Here is a 12673-nt window from a genome sequence, read left to right as displayed (position 1 = left end):
TTTAACTTGTATCTTGTCACTTTTTTATAAAAGTTTATTGTTTGATGTTTTTAAAGGTTTTTGAAATCCAGGAATTAAATCATCCCTTGATAAAATATTTGAAATTCATATTTTATTACATTTTTCTAACTCACATTCTTGTTCATTTGTGTAATTGATAGATGTTTTTTACTGGGTCATATAAAATGTTTAATATTTCATCTACATATGAATTACCACATTTTGTGTATGACTGACTTTAATTCCTACTTTAAAAAAAATCAGCATTCCAGAATTATTGTATGGCATTCTGAGGATGAAATAGAAAACATGATAATCCTTAGCCACTATAGGCTGAATACCTGCAAAATCTGATTCTGTCAGCATCTTCCATGTTAAGTTCCTACAGTCATCAGACCCATTCACACATGATCACATTAATAGAATAACAGATGTTACTTTCAAGGTTCAATTCTTATTAATATGATACAGAATCTGAATAATACTGTTTTGTTAATAATCTGCCAGAGGCTGAGAAGAAGTTTAGCTGTTTCGGCTTCAATACCTGAAACTTGTGATTTGCAGGTTCAAAAGCAATCGTTTATATACACTGTTTCAGAAAGTACCCACTATACTTTATGGTTGGTGGAACATTTATGCCTTTTTGATAAATGATAAAAAGATCTTACTCCCAACTACTGCGTACTAAAAAAAGAAGTTAATGACAAGATGATTCCGTGGGAGGTTGAGGCAGGAGGGTTGCTTGAGCCCAGGAGTTTGATTTGGCAAGACCTGGTCTCTGATTTTTTTAAAAAGGATGATTCCAAATTAAGTCTAAGAATGAAAGTGAATGCCAAGCACAGACCCTTTCATTCACCTCCACATAGAGAATAAACGTGGGACAAGCTGACAAGGATTTTTAGCTAACAGCAGCCACTGTTGCCTTGATAGACACATGCAGGCCCTTTCTGACATTAGCAAGTCTTAAAAATCCAAAAAGTAAAAATCTCAGTTGAGAACTTCAAACAATACTTCTGTTTTACAAGAATTTAATAACAAAAAAAGATTAAACAATCGAAATGAACCATGGGATTCAAAAACATCCTAAGTTGCAAAATCAATACATAGTGGAAAATCTGACAACATTTAAAACTGTAAGATTAATTCTTTTCATTGAGTTGTTCTACTTGCATTTGCAAATAGAGAGAATGGCGCACCTGTTTCAGGGATTCTTTAGCCTGTCATGGGAAAAAGAAAAAGCATGTGATCAGAAAGAAGAGAAACATACCAACATTACTCCTTGAGAGGAATTCTATAAACTTAGCGTCTCCTTACAGCAATAAAATGTTTAAAATATTAGTAGCAAATGGTTAAAATATTTCTTTTTTTTTTTCTTGAGATGGGGTTTCATTCTGTCACCCAGGCAGGAGTGCAGTGGTACCATCTCAGCCCACTGCAACCTCTGCCTCCCTGGTGCAAGTCATTCTCCTGCCTCAGCCTCCCAAGTAGCTAGGACCACAGGTGCCCACCACCATGCCCGCCTAATATTTTTTGGTATTTTTTGTAGAGATGGAGTTTTGCCATATTGCCCTGGCTAGTCTTGAACTCCTGGACTCAAGTGATTTGCCCACCTTGGCTTCCCAAAGTGATGGGATACAAATATTTCAATTTTATATGTGGATCTTTTTAAAAGATGAGTTTAAGTTTACTAATTCATCCGTATGCCTTAAAAAAATATAGTTTATACCCTTTATAATGGTTTTCCAGTTCATATTCTTAAAAAAAAAAAAAAAAACCCTTAACCTACCACTTTATCTTTTTATCTCCACTTTATTACCTTAAACATAATTAACAAGGTGTTATATTTAAACTTTTTTATTTTAGAGATGGGGTCTCGCTCTTGCCCAGGCTGGAGTGCAGTGGTGTGTGTGATCATAGTTCACTGCAGCATTGAACTCTTGGGCTCAAGGGATCTTCCTGCTTCAGCTTCCCAAGTAGCTAGGGCTACAAGCATGTGCCACCATGTCCAGCTAATTTAAAAACAAATTTTGTAGAGATGAGGTCTCACTGTGTTGACTAGGCTGGTCTCCAATTTCTAGACTCAAGAGATCCTCCCACCTCAGCCTCCCAAATCACTGAGCTCACACTAGGCTTACCTTCTAAATCTCAAATGCACTGTCTTGTAAACTAGCTGAAAGAACATTCCTTAGCCTTCTCAGATAGGATTATTCAAATATAAAGGAATCCACAAAATTTTTTTAAAAGCATTATATTTTTTCTAAAAAATGACTATATGAAATAAAATACATTTTTTAAAAAGGTTTGGCTGGACATGGTGGCTCACACCTGTAATCCTAACACTTTGGGAGGCCAAGGCAGGCGGATCATTTGAGGTTAGGAGCTTGAGACCAGCCTGGACAACATAGTGAAACTCTTGTCTCTACTGAAAATACAAAAAGTAGCCAGGTGTGGTGGTGGGCACCTATAATCACAGCTAACTCAGGAGGCTGAGGCACAAGAATCACTTGAACCCAGGAGGTGGAGGTTGCAGTGAACTGAGATTGCACCACTACACTCTAGTCTGGGCAACAGCAAGAATCTGTCTCAAAAAAAAAAAAAAAAAATTAAATGTCCTTCAATTTTTGGACTACAAAATTTGAGTGATTCTGTTTTAAATTTTAGGGATGAGTAATTTAGAAAGTACACATAACAAAAGGTTTGATTACCAACTACTAAACAAGCATGCATTGAGCAATGGAGGATATTTTTACTAAACTTTTTTGTTATGAAATTACTGATAAAAATGAAACATCCAGTGATGTGCTGAGAAGTCACCATCTGAACAAAGTTAATGAGTAAATCGGGAGGCCAGAGATAACTGGCTAACAAGCAGATTGTGAAACAGTACTTAAGAATATAGACTCCGAAATCAAACTTGTGTTCGTACCATAGTTCCTTCACTTTCTAGCAGTGTATACCTGAGTAAGTGCCTTTCAGAAGGGAAAAAGATGAAGGGAGGAATACTATAATGATTCTTCTATCTTTAGGGAAAAGAAACTTATGAATGCCTTAAGTTCCTTATCACAGTGTTCACCTTCCTAAAATTCTATTTTTTATTATTTGCTTAGAAATGGATTTCCAGTGAAAACTTTTATTTTACTGTCTCAAGTCATTTAAGAAATTTTAACACACATATGTAAAGCTATCTTCATGTACAGAAGAGTAAAACTGTGGGATATGTAATTAATATGAAATATGTCAACCATTTCAATGAACAATCCCATGACACACAGAAATCTAGGACCAAGATTTAATTTGTGAGGATGAGCCATCAATTATACTTCCCTGATACTAAGTTCTGGCTCCCAAACAAACCAGCTCTAAGATGTATTTGTAGTAATACCTTAGCAAGGTCTTCTTTTAACTTGTTGTATTGCTGCACATCAAAATGCTGTTGCTTTGATTTCTTGTGGAAGAACTGAAGAAATTGCCTACTCTTAACAGCTGAGTAAGTATAATCCTTAAAAAAAAAAGAGAGAAGAAAATAACATGTTTTGAATGAACATAATGCCTCTGCAAGAAAGATACTTGACTCAGCAACACCAAAGCAAAAGAAGGCAGATGAATGAGTGAAATATTTGCAATGGCCATGAGAGTAAGCATAAGCCAACACAAATAAAACATTTAGTCTCATTTAAGATCTGCTGCTCCTTTCAAAAACAGGCAAGCTGGGAAGAGAAATTATACATAATGGGAAAGAGAAGGAAGAAATAAGAAAAGGGAGATTTTTGGCATATTAAATAACCATGAGACAAAGCTGATGTTACTGAATGTTTTGCAATGCAAATTCAGTTTTATTTATAAATGAGGGCACAGAGAACACATGTTTATCCCAATGGAGGAATTTGTGTGTTACACTAATTACTTCTCCAAAGAAGTTATATATAATTTCTCTGTGTTGTGAGTCTTCATCCAGTCTTGTGAAAAACAATAAAAAATTTACCAGCTCATAAAAACCAGATGGCAGTAATTCAGTAAATAAAAAGGCTTTTTTGCTCATTGCTTAGATAAGACATTCTTTGCAAAGATGTTCTAACTTACCATTTTCCTAACAAACTACTCACCTGTCGAGTGACTATAAAGTATGCAAAAAAGACCATGGAATTTGCAAATGTGATGAAGTATGTAACTGGTTCCATGATATCCCAGGAGTACACCCACCACGTGAGCCAGGCCAGTGCCCCACCCTGAATGGACAGCAGTGCCAATCCAGCCCACAGGAGTCCGCTGGTTTTGGCTTCCGAATGAGCTTCTATTCCAGCTTTCACCTGAGGGGGAATGAAAAACTGTTAATTCTGTAATTAGTTTAGTTTACACCAACTAAAGGGACAAAAAGCAAGATGAAAAGGAACTCTTGCCGGGCGCGGTGGCTCATGCCTGTAATCTCAGCACTTTGGGAGGCCGAGGCAGGCAGATCACGAGGTCAGGAGATCGAGACCATCCTGGTTAACACGGTGAAACCCCGTCTCTACTAAAAATACAAAAAATTAGCCAGGCGTGGTGGCCGGCACCTGTAGTCCCAGATACTCAGGGGGCTGAGGCAGGAGAATGGCGTGAACCCAGGAGGCAGAGCTTGCAGTGAGCCAAGATCGCTCCACTGCACTCCAGCCTGGGCGACAGTGCAAGATTCCGTGTCAAAAAAATAAAAGAAACTCTTGAACAAATGCACATCTGCATTACTTTGAAGAGGTCAGATATAAGGAAAAACAATTTATAAAACATACGTGAATGAGTAAATACTCATTTCAAATCAGCTCATTAATCTTTTTAAAATTATAAAGGTAATAACTGTCCTTGGAAAAATGAATAGTATAGAAAAGTATACAATGAAAAACTCAGAAGTCATCCTCTGAAACCCAACTAAAATTAGAGGCCTATTTGACTCAGCAATTCTACTTCTAGGAATTCATTCTGAATATATACCTGCATACACAAAACCCATTACAGATTCATTTTTAATAGCCGAAGTCCAAAAAGAATCCATATGCCCATCAAGATATTACACAACTGTAATGAAGCTCTCTGCCAATAAGGGGAGATTTCTATAATACACTGAAAAAAGATGAGAATAGTGCATAATAGTGTGCTTCCTTTTCTGAGAAAGAGAACAAAATAAGAATGTATTTGTATTTGTTTGTACACAGATAAAGGAAATCTGAAATGATTTATAGGTGTGGAGAATATAGTAATTGTGGAGGACAGGGTGGGAGGAAAGCTAGATTTTTTAATTTTAATCCAAGTAAATATATTACAAGTAAAGAAAAAACTAAAATGGTAAACAATAAAAAAAATAAAACAAGTCCCTCTCTCTGCCACCCTCCAAATACCCTTAGAGGTAATTAGTATTAAAACTTCCTTACATCTCCAGAAACTTTCCATTCATATTCAAAGATACACATATACCTTCCCATTTAAATAAAAATCATAAATGGGATTATAAGTCTAAAGAATGCAATTCTTTCCCTTGAAACAAACCAATTTCCCCAACTGTCCCCCCAAATCAAAGTTATTTTTTCCACACCATTGATTAACTTTAGATGCTAGCCATTACCAACTTTCCAGCTGCAATTCTGTTAGGCACGGCAGGGGCTCTGGGCCTATTCTCTAAAAAGGAAAGGGAGGTAGGACTCCAGCTAGTGCTTCCCTGCTCATATGATACTTATTTACAGAGACATTATGACTGATCTCTGGAGAGGAAGCATTGCATAGAGTTTAAGATGGCAGCTGTGAACACAGGCCACGTGAGCTCAAGTCCAGGCTCTACCATGTATTAGCGATATAGCTCTGTTGCTCAGTTTCCTCATCTGAAAAATGAGGAAGATAAAAGTACTGAACTTACAGGTTTTTTGTGAGGAGTAAAGGAGAAAATTAGCATATGGAAAGCATTCAGAAAAATGCTCACATGAGGAGCACTCAATAAACACTAGGTATTATTTTCAAATATACTCAACCGTGATGCTTCCTAACCTGTTCAAGGGGCTGCAGCTGTTCCTTCAGGTGGTCAATTTTCTCCAGTAAATGGTGCTCTCTCTTTTTCTGAGACTCTTGTAAATGCAAGACTGTAAATAGTCTATGAACCAAGGATTTCATGTGTTCCATCTCAGCAGTGTGCTCATTACTTGGTTTTTCTGAGAAAAGACACAAGGGAAACAAGCCAGTCACCACATTGTTCCTGCAGGGTGTGTAACTCTTTCTGTCCCCAGTTCTCTTTGCAAATATTATTTTAGGATCCACAGGGTAAGGAAGCTGGTGTACAAACATGTAAACAAAGGTGTAATATACATTTGAAAAGCAGTTCAAGTGCACTTTTCAACAAAGAGAGTCACAGTAAACAAAAAAGTGTGGATCTGAAAGGCAGTTCATATACAAAGTAAAAAAAAAAAGTCACCAAAAAACATGACACTTTGGCATAAGGATTATTTTCAGCTGAAGGCAACTGAGCATAAGCAGATACAAGAAAGGCTCTCCCGCCTCTCCCTATTTGCCCAAAAACAGGACACAAATTTTACAAAGACCTCTTGAGAGACAGGACTAGCTGGATTTCCTAGGCCAACTAAGAATCCCTAAGCCTAGCTGGGAAGGTGACCGCATCCACCTTTAAACATGGGGCTTGCAACTTAGCTCACACCCAACCAATCAGAGAGCTCACTAAAATGCTCATTAGGCAAAAACAGGAGGTAAAGAAATAGCCAATCATCTATTGCCTGAGAGCACAGCGGGAGGGACAAGGATCAGGATATAAACCCAGGCGATCAAGCCGGCAACGGCAACCCCCTTTGGGTCCCCCCCCTTTGTATGGGAGCTCTGTTTTCACTCTATTTCACGCTATTAAATCTTGCAACTGCACTCTTCTGGTCCGTGTTTGTTACTGCTGGAGCTGAGCTTTCGCTCGCCGTCCACCACTGCTGTTTTGCCACCGTAGCAGACTCGCTGCTGACTTCCATTCTTCCGGATCCAGCAGGGTGTCCACTGTGCTCCTGATCCAGCGAGGCACCCCTTTGCCGCTCCAGATCGGGCTAAAGGCTTGCCATTTGTTCCTGCACTGCTAAGTGCCTGGGTTTGTCCTAATCGAGCTGAACACTAGTCACTGGGTTCCATGGTTGTCTTCAGTGACCCATGACTTCTAGTAGAGCTATAACAGTCACTGCATGGCCCAAGATTCCATTCCTTAGAATACGTGAGGCCAAGAACCCCAGGTCAGAGAACACGAAGTGGCCCGCTGCCATTTTGGAAGTGGCCCACCACCATCTTGGGAGTTCTGGGAGCAAGGACCCCTGGTAACACTCTCTACCAGAAAGAACAAAGGTAGATCGCCAGAGACAACTTTAGACCCTTTTCAGCCTGGAGACTGCACCAGAGGAATCTACATGACAAACTTTAGTAGCTTTTAACTACCTTTAACCAACTTATTTGCTTTTCCACAATTTGCTGCCCCCAGAGACTCAAGGCCCTTTTCCTTTGACTTGTCACAACTCTAAAAATGAATTGTTCTTTGTAGAAGATGCTCTATCAGCTGAGGTTCAGAGCCACCTCTTTGAGAATTACTCATTCCTTGGATACCTCCCATGTGTCTATGAAATATACACATTAATAAACTACTGTTTGTTTTTTTCTTAGTAATCTCTCTTATCACAGGGGTCCATCCCAGCTAAGAACTAAGAGTAAAGGGAAAATTATTTTTCAACTCCTACAGGAGTTACGGTTTCAGAGTTTTTAATATAAAGTTCTCTTGATTATAGACTTCCCTCATCCCACCTCCTCTATGGGTTTATAAGTCCATATAAAATTAGGCTCCGCCTATGAGAAGTCCCTCAGATTGATACCTTTCTGAGGGCTGTAATTGTTCATTATCACTGTAAGAGAACCTGAGGAAGGACAAGGTGAGAAGAAGGGAAGATGGACCTTCCCACCAGGCAGCAGCAAACAACTGCAGACAAGAGAGACATATGTCTAGAGCTAGTATCAGCCCAGTAAGTTTTCCAGTTTGTGTCAGTAGTCCTGAAGTTATTTTTCTTCCATCACTACCCAATTCAAGACTGTTGTGGTCTTTACCCCCTTCCATATTCTAGGCTATAGCTGTCACAGAGGGGTGAAAGCTAGGTGTTCCCTTTTAGGCTTTGAGATCTGTAGAAGAGTCAGAGTCCTTTTGTTAATGAAAAATGTATTGGTATGTAAAAGATCTACATACAGAGAAAAGGCATAGATGGGACAAAATTTTATCCAAAACTCTGGAGTATATAACAAAGATAGACAAAGCTGGGCACTAAAACAGCAAGGGTAAATTTTATTAATAACTATTGCAATAGGGTCCAGCGTGAACTGAACTCAACTTCAATTTGTGCAGAGATGACTGTTTTAAAGAAAGAATGACAGAATGGGCAGGGTGAACAGCAGGGGCTTGACCAGAGTCAAGGAAATGAAAATTTACAAAAAGTGGATAGCTGGTTAATGTTACTGGGCCATCTGGGTTTGTTAATTGGTACCTATCCAGAAGAGAAATAAAATTCTCATATCTTATGACAGGATGCAAGTCAGAGCCAGGCACCCATGGGTTGGGAGTAAGAGCCAGAGTTATGTCCTTGAATATGAGCATTTCAAAGAGAGACTCCCAAGTCCTTGAGAAGACAGGTCTGGGTAATAAAAAATTTATACCCTCAGGCCAGGTGAGGTGGTTGACACCTGTAATCTCAGCACTTTGGGAGGCCAAGGTGGGTGGATCACCTGGGTTCAGGAGTTTGAGATAAGCCTGACCAACATGGTGAAACCCCGTCTCTACTAAAAATATAAAAATCAGCTGGGCATGGTGGTGCACACCTGTAGTCCCAGCTACTCAGGAGGCTGAGGCAGAATTGCTTAAACCTGGGAGGCAGAGGTTTCAGTGAGCCGAGATTGCACCATTGCATTCCAGCCTGGGCAACAGAGAGAGAGAGAGACTGTCTCAAAAAAAAAAGAAAAAAAAATTATACCTCAAAGGGAGAGAGAAAGTTCATAATTGCAAGCTTTCTTTTTTTTTTTTTTATTAATTTTTTTTTGCACACAAAAACAATAAACATTTTCTAAAAATACATACAAACAAAAAGATGCGTATCAAACATATTAGGAAGGTTACACATGGGAAGTCGGGGAATAGAAATGGGGGGTGGGAGTTAAAATAAGGTAGAGAGGGACTTTATGTGGATCAGTGATAATAACTCAATCCTCTATTTGACAAAGAAGAGGGAGAAGGAAGAGGAAGAAAAAGAAAGTGGGATAAAGGATCAGAAAGGGAGGAAAATAGAAAAAATTAGAGTATGACTCCAGGGTAGACCTGTTTTGTTGTCACTGAGTTGGTTGGTTGGTTTGTCTGTTGTATTTTTCATGTTTCGCCAAGTTGGCCAGACTGGTCTCGAACTCCTAGCCCGAAGTGATCAACCCGCCTCGCCCCCCAGAGTGCCGGGACCACAGGTGTGAGCCACCACGTCTAGCCCCCACATTGCTTCTGGCCTCCATGGTAGACCTCCCAGACGGAGCGGCCGGGCAGAGGCGCTCCTCACTTCTTCCCAGACACGGGGCGGCCGGGCAGAGGCACTCCTCACTTCCCAGACGGGGCGGCCAGGCAGAGACGCTCCTCACTTCTTCCCAGACGATAGGTGGCCGGGCAGAGGCGCCCCTCACTTCCCAGACAATGGGTGGCCGGGCAGAGGCGCTCCTCACTTCCCAGACGATGGGTGGCCGGGCAGAGGCGCTCCTCACTTCCCAGACGGGGCAGCCGGGCAGAGGCGCTCCTCACTTCCCAGACAGGGCAGCCAGGCCGAGGCGCTCCTCACTTCCCAGACGGGGCGGCCGGGCCGAGGCGCTCCTCACTTCCCAGACGGGGCAGCCGGGCAGAGGCGCTCCTCACTTCTTCCCGGAAGGGGCGGCCGGGCAGAGGCGCTCCTCACTTCTTCCCGGACGGGGCGGCCGGGCAGAGGCGCTCCTCACTTCCCAGACGGGGCGGCCGGGCAGAGGCGCTCCTCACTTCTTCCCGGACGGGGCGGCCGGGCAGAGGCGCTCCTCACTTCTTCCCGGACAGGGCGGCCGGGCAGAGGCGCTCCTCACTTCTTCCCAGACGGGGCGGCCAGGCAGAGGCGCTCCTCACTTCTTCCCGGGCGGGGCGGCCGGGCAGAGGCGCTCCTCACTTCCCAGACGGTGGGTGGCCGGGCAGAGGCGCTCCTCACTTCCTAGATGGTGGGTGGCCGGGCAGAGGCGCTCCTCATTTCACAGATGGGGCGGCCGGGCAGAGGCGCTCCTCACTTCCCAGACGGGGTGGCCGGGCAGAGGCGCTCCTCACTTCCCAGACGGTGGGTGGCCGGGCAGAGGCGCTCCTCACTTCCCTGACGGGGCGGCCGGGCATAGGCACTCCTCACTTCCCAGACGGTGGGTGGCCGGGCAGAGGCGCTCCTCACTTCCCAGACGGTGGGTGGCCGGGCAGAGGCGCTCCTCACTTCCCAGACGGGGCGGCCGGGCAGAGGCGCTCCTCACTTCCCAGATGATGGGTGGCCGGGCAGAGGCTCTCCTCACTTCCCAGATGGGGCGGCCGGGCAGAGGCGCTCCTCACTTCCCAGACGGGGCGGCCGGGCAGAGGCGCTCCTCACTTCCCAGACGGGGCGGCCGGGCAGAGGCGCTCCTCACCTCCCAGACGATGGGTGGCCGGGCAGAGGTTCTCCTCACCTCCCAGACGGGGCAGCCGGGCAGAGGCGCTCCTCACTTCTTCCTGGACGGGGCAGCCGGGCAGAGGCGCTCCTCACTTCTTCGCGGACGGGGCGGCCGGGCAGAGGCGCTCCTCACTTCCTCCCGGACGGGGCGCCCGGGCAGAGGCGCTCCTCACTTCCTCCCGGACGGGGCGGCCGGGCAGAGGCGCTCCTCACTTCCTCCCGGACGGGGCGGCCGGGCAGAGGCGCTCCTCACTTCCTCCCGGACGGGGCGGCCGGGCAGAGGCGCTCCTCACCTCCCAGACGATAGGTGGCCAGGCAGAGGCGCTCCTCACTTCCCAGACGGGGCGGCCGGGCAGAGGCACTCCTCACTTCCCAGACGATGGGTGGCCGGGCAGAGGCGCTCCTCACTTCCCAGGCGGGGCGGCCGGGCAGAGGCGCTCCTCACTTCCCAGACGATGGGTGGCCGGGCAGAGGTGCTCCTCACTTCCCAGACGGGGCGGCCGGGCAGAGGTACCCCTCACCCCTTCCCAGACGGGGTGGCCGGGCAGAGGCGCTCCTCACTTCTTCCCGGACGGGGCGGCCGGGCAGAGGCGCTCCTCACTTCTTCCCGGACGGGGCGCCCAGGCAGAGGCGCTCCTCACTTCCCAGATGGGGCAGCCGGGCAGAGGCGCTCCTCACTTCTTCCCAGACAGGGCGGCTGGGCAGAGGCGCTCCTCACTTCTTCCCAGACGGGGTGGCCGGGCAGAGGCGCTCCTCACTTCCCAGACGATGGGTGCCTGGGCAGAGGCGCTCCTCACTTCCCAGACGGGGCGGCCGGGCAGAGGGGCGCCTCACTTCTTCCCGGACGGGGCGGCCGGGCAGAGGGGCTCCTCCCTTCTTCCCGGACAGGGCGGCCGGGCAGAGGTGCTCCTCACTTCTTCCTGGACGGGGCGGCTGGGCAGAGGCGCTCCTCACTTCCCAGACGGTGGGTGGCCGGGCAGAGGCGCTCCTCACTTCCCAGACGGTGGGTGGCCGGGCAGAGGCGCTCCTCACTTCCCAGACGGTGGGTGGCCGGGCAGAGGCGCTCCTCACTTCCCAGACGGGACGGCCGGGCAGAGGCGCTCCTCACTTCCCAGACGGGGCGGCCGGGCAGAGGCGCTCCTCACTTCTTCCCGTACGGGGCGGCCGGGCAGAGGCGCTCCCCACCTCCCAGACGGGGCGGTGGCCGGGCAGGGGCTCGGGAGGCTGGGGCGGGCAGAGCACTCGGCGTCAGGAGCTGGTGAGCAGCGTGGCCAACATGGCGACCACGCGCCTGCAGCCAAACGAGAAAAAGCAGGCAGCGGTGGCGCGCGGCGGATCCAGTAGTCCGCGCGGGCAGCAGCAGCTGAGTAGATTGCAGCTGGCACAGAGAAAAAAAAGAAGAAGAAAAAGAAGGAAAAGAAGAAAAAAGAAGAAGAAAAAAAAAAAAAAAAAAACGAGGAGGAAGGCCATAATTGCAAGCTTTCTAAGTAACTGCTTGTCTGAGTCCACTTTCTGCTTCTATAACAAAATAACACAGACCCCATAATTTACAAAGAACAAAAATTTGTTTCCTTACAAGGAACAGAAATTTGTTAGTGGAGGCTGGGAAATCCAAGATCAATGTACCAGCATCTGACAAGGGCCTTCTTGCTGCATCATAATGTAGCAGAAAGCATCACATGGGTGAGAGAGAGCAAGCAGGGGCTGAACTTGTCCTTTATTAAGGAACCCACTGCCAAGATAACAAACACACTCCCATGATAATGACATTAATCCACTCATGTTGGTCCTCATGACCTAAACACCTCTAAAATGTCCCAATTCCCAACAGCTTTGCATTAGGGATCAAGTTTCTAACACATGAATTTTGAGGGACACATTCAAACCATAGCATTCTGCCCCTGGCCCCTCAAATTCATGTCCTTTTCACACACAAAATACATTCACTCCATCCCAATAGT

At 45.8% G+C, this 12673-nt stretch overlaps 1 protein-coding gene across 4 annotated transcripts in view; it reads right to left on the bottom strand.

Moving 5' to 3' along the window:
• The window catches only part of MCUB (mitochondrial calcium uniporter dominant negative beta subunit), a 139524-nt gene that overhangs the window by 13255 nt on the left and 113596 nt on the right, over nt 1-12673 (bottom strand). The window contains exons 5-8 of one of the 4 annotated variants that reach the window (XM_030799125.1): nt 6007-6167; nt 4104-4307; nt 3383-3499; nt 1197-1217 (exon numbers count right to left, since the gene is read on the bottom strand). In XM_030799125.1, coding sequence (XP_030654985.1) covers nt 1197-1217; nt 3383-3499; nt 4104-4307; nt 6007-6167 — 503 coding nt within the window. Of the gene's footprint in view, nt 1-13; nt 1218-3382; nt 3500-4103; nt 4308-6006; nt 6168-12673 lie in introns of those variants that run through there. The other 3 variants (XM_030799127.1, XM_030799126.1, XM_003269359.4) reach the window with 3 other exon arrangements.

The sequence above is a fragment of the Nomascus leucogenys genome, chromosome 18 (assembly GCF_006542625.1).
Source record: "Nomascus leucogenys isolate Asia chromosome 18, Asia_NLE_v1, whole genome shotgun sequence".
NCBI lineage: Eukaryota > Metazoa > Chordata > Mammalia > Primates > Hylobatidae > Nomascus > Nomascus leucogenys.
This window is presented reverse-complemented; position numbering and strand designations above follow the sequence as displayed.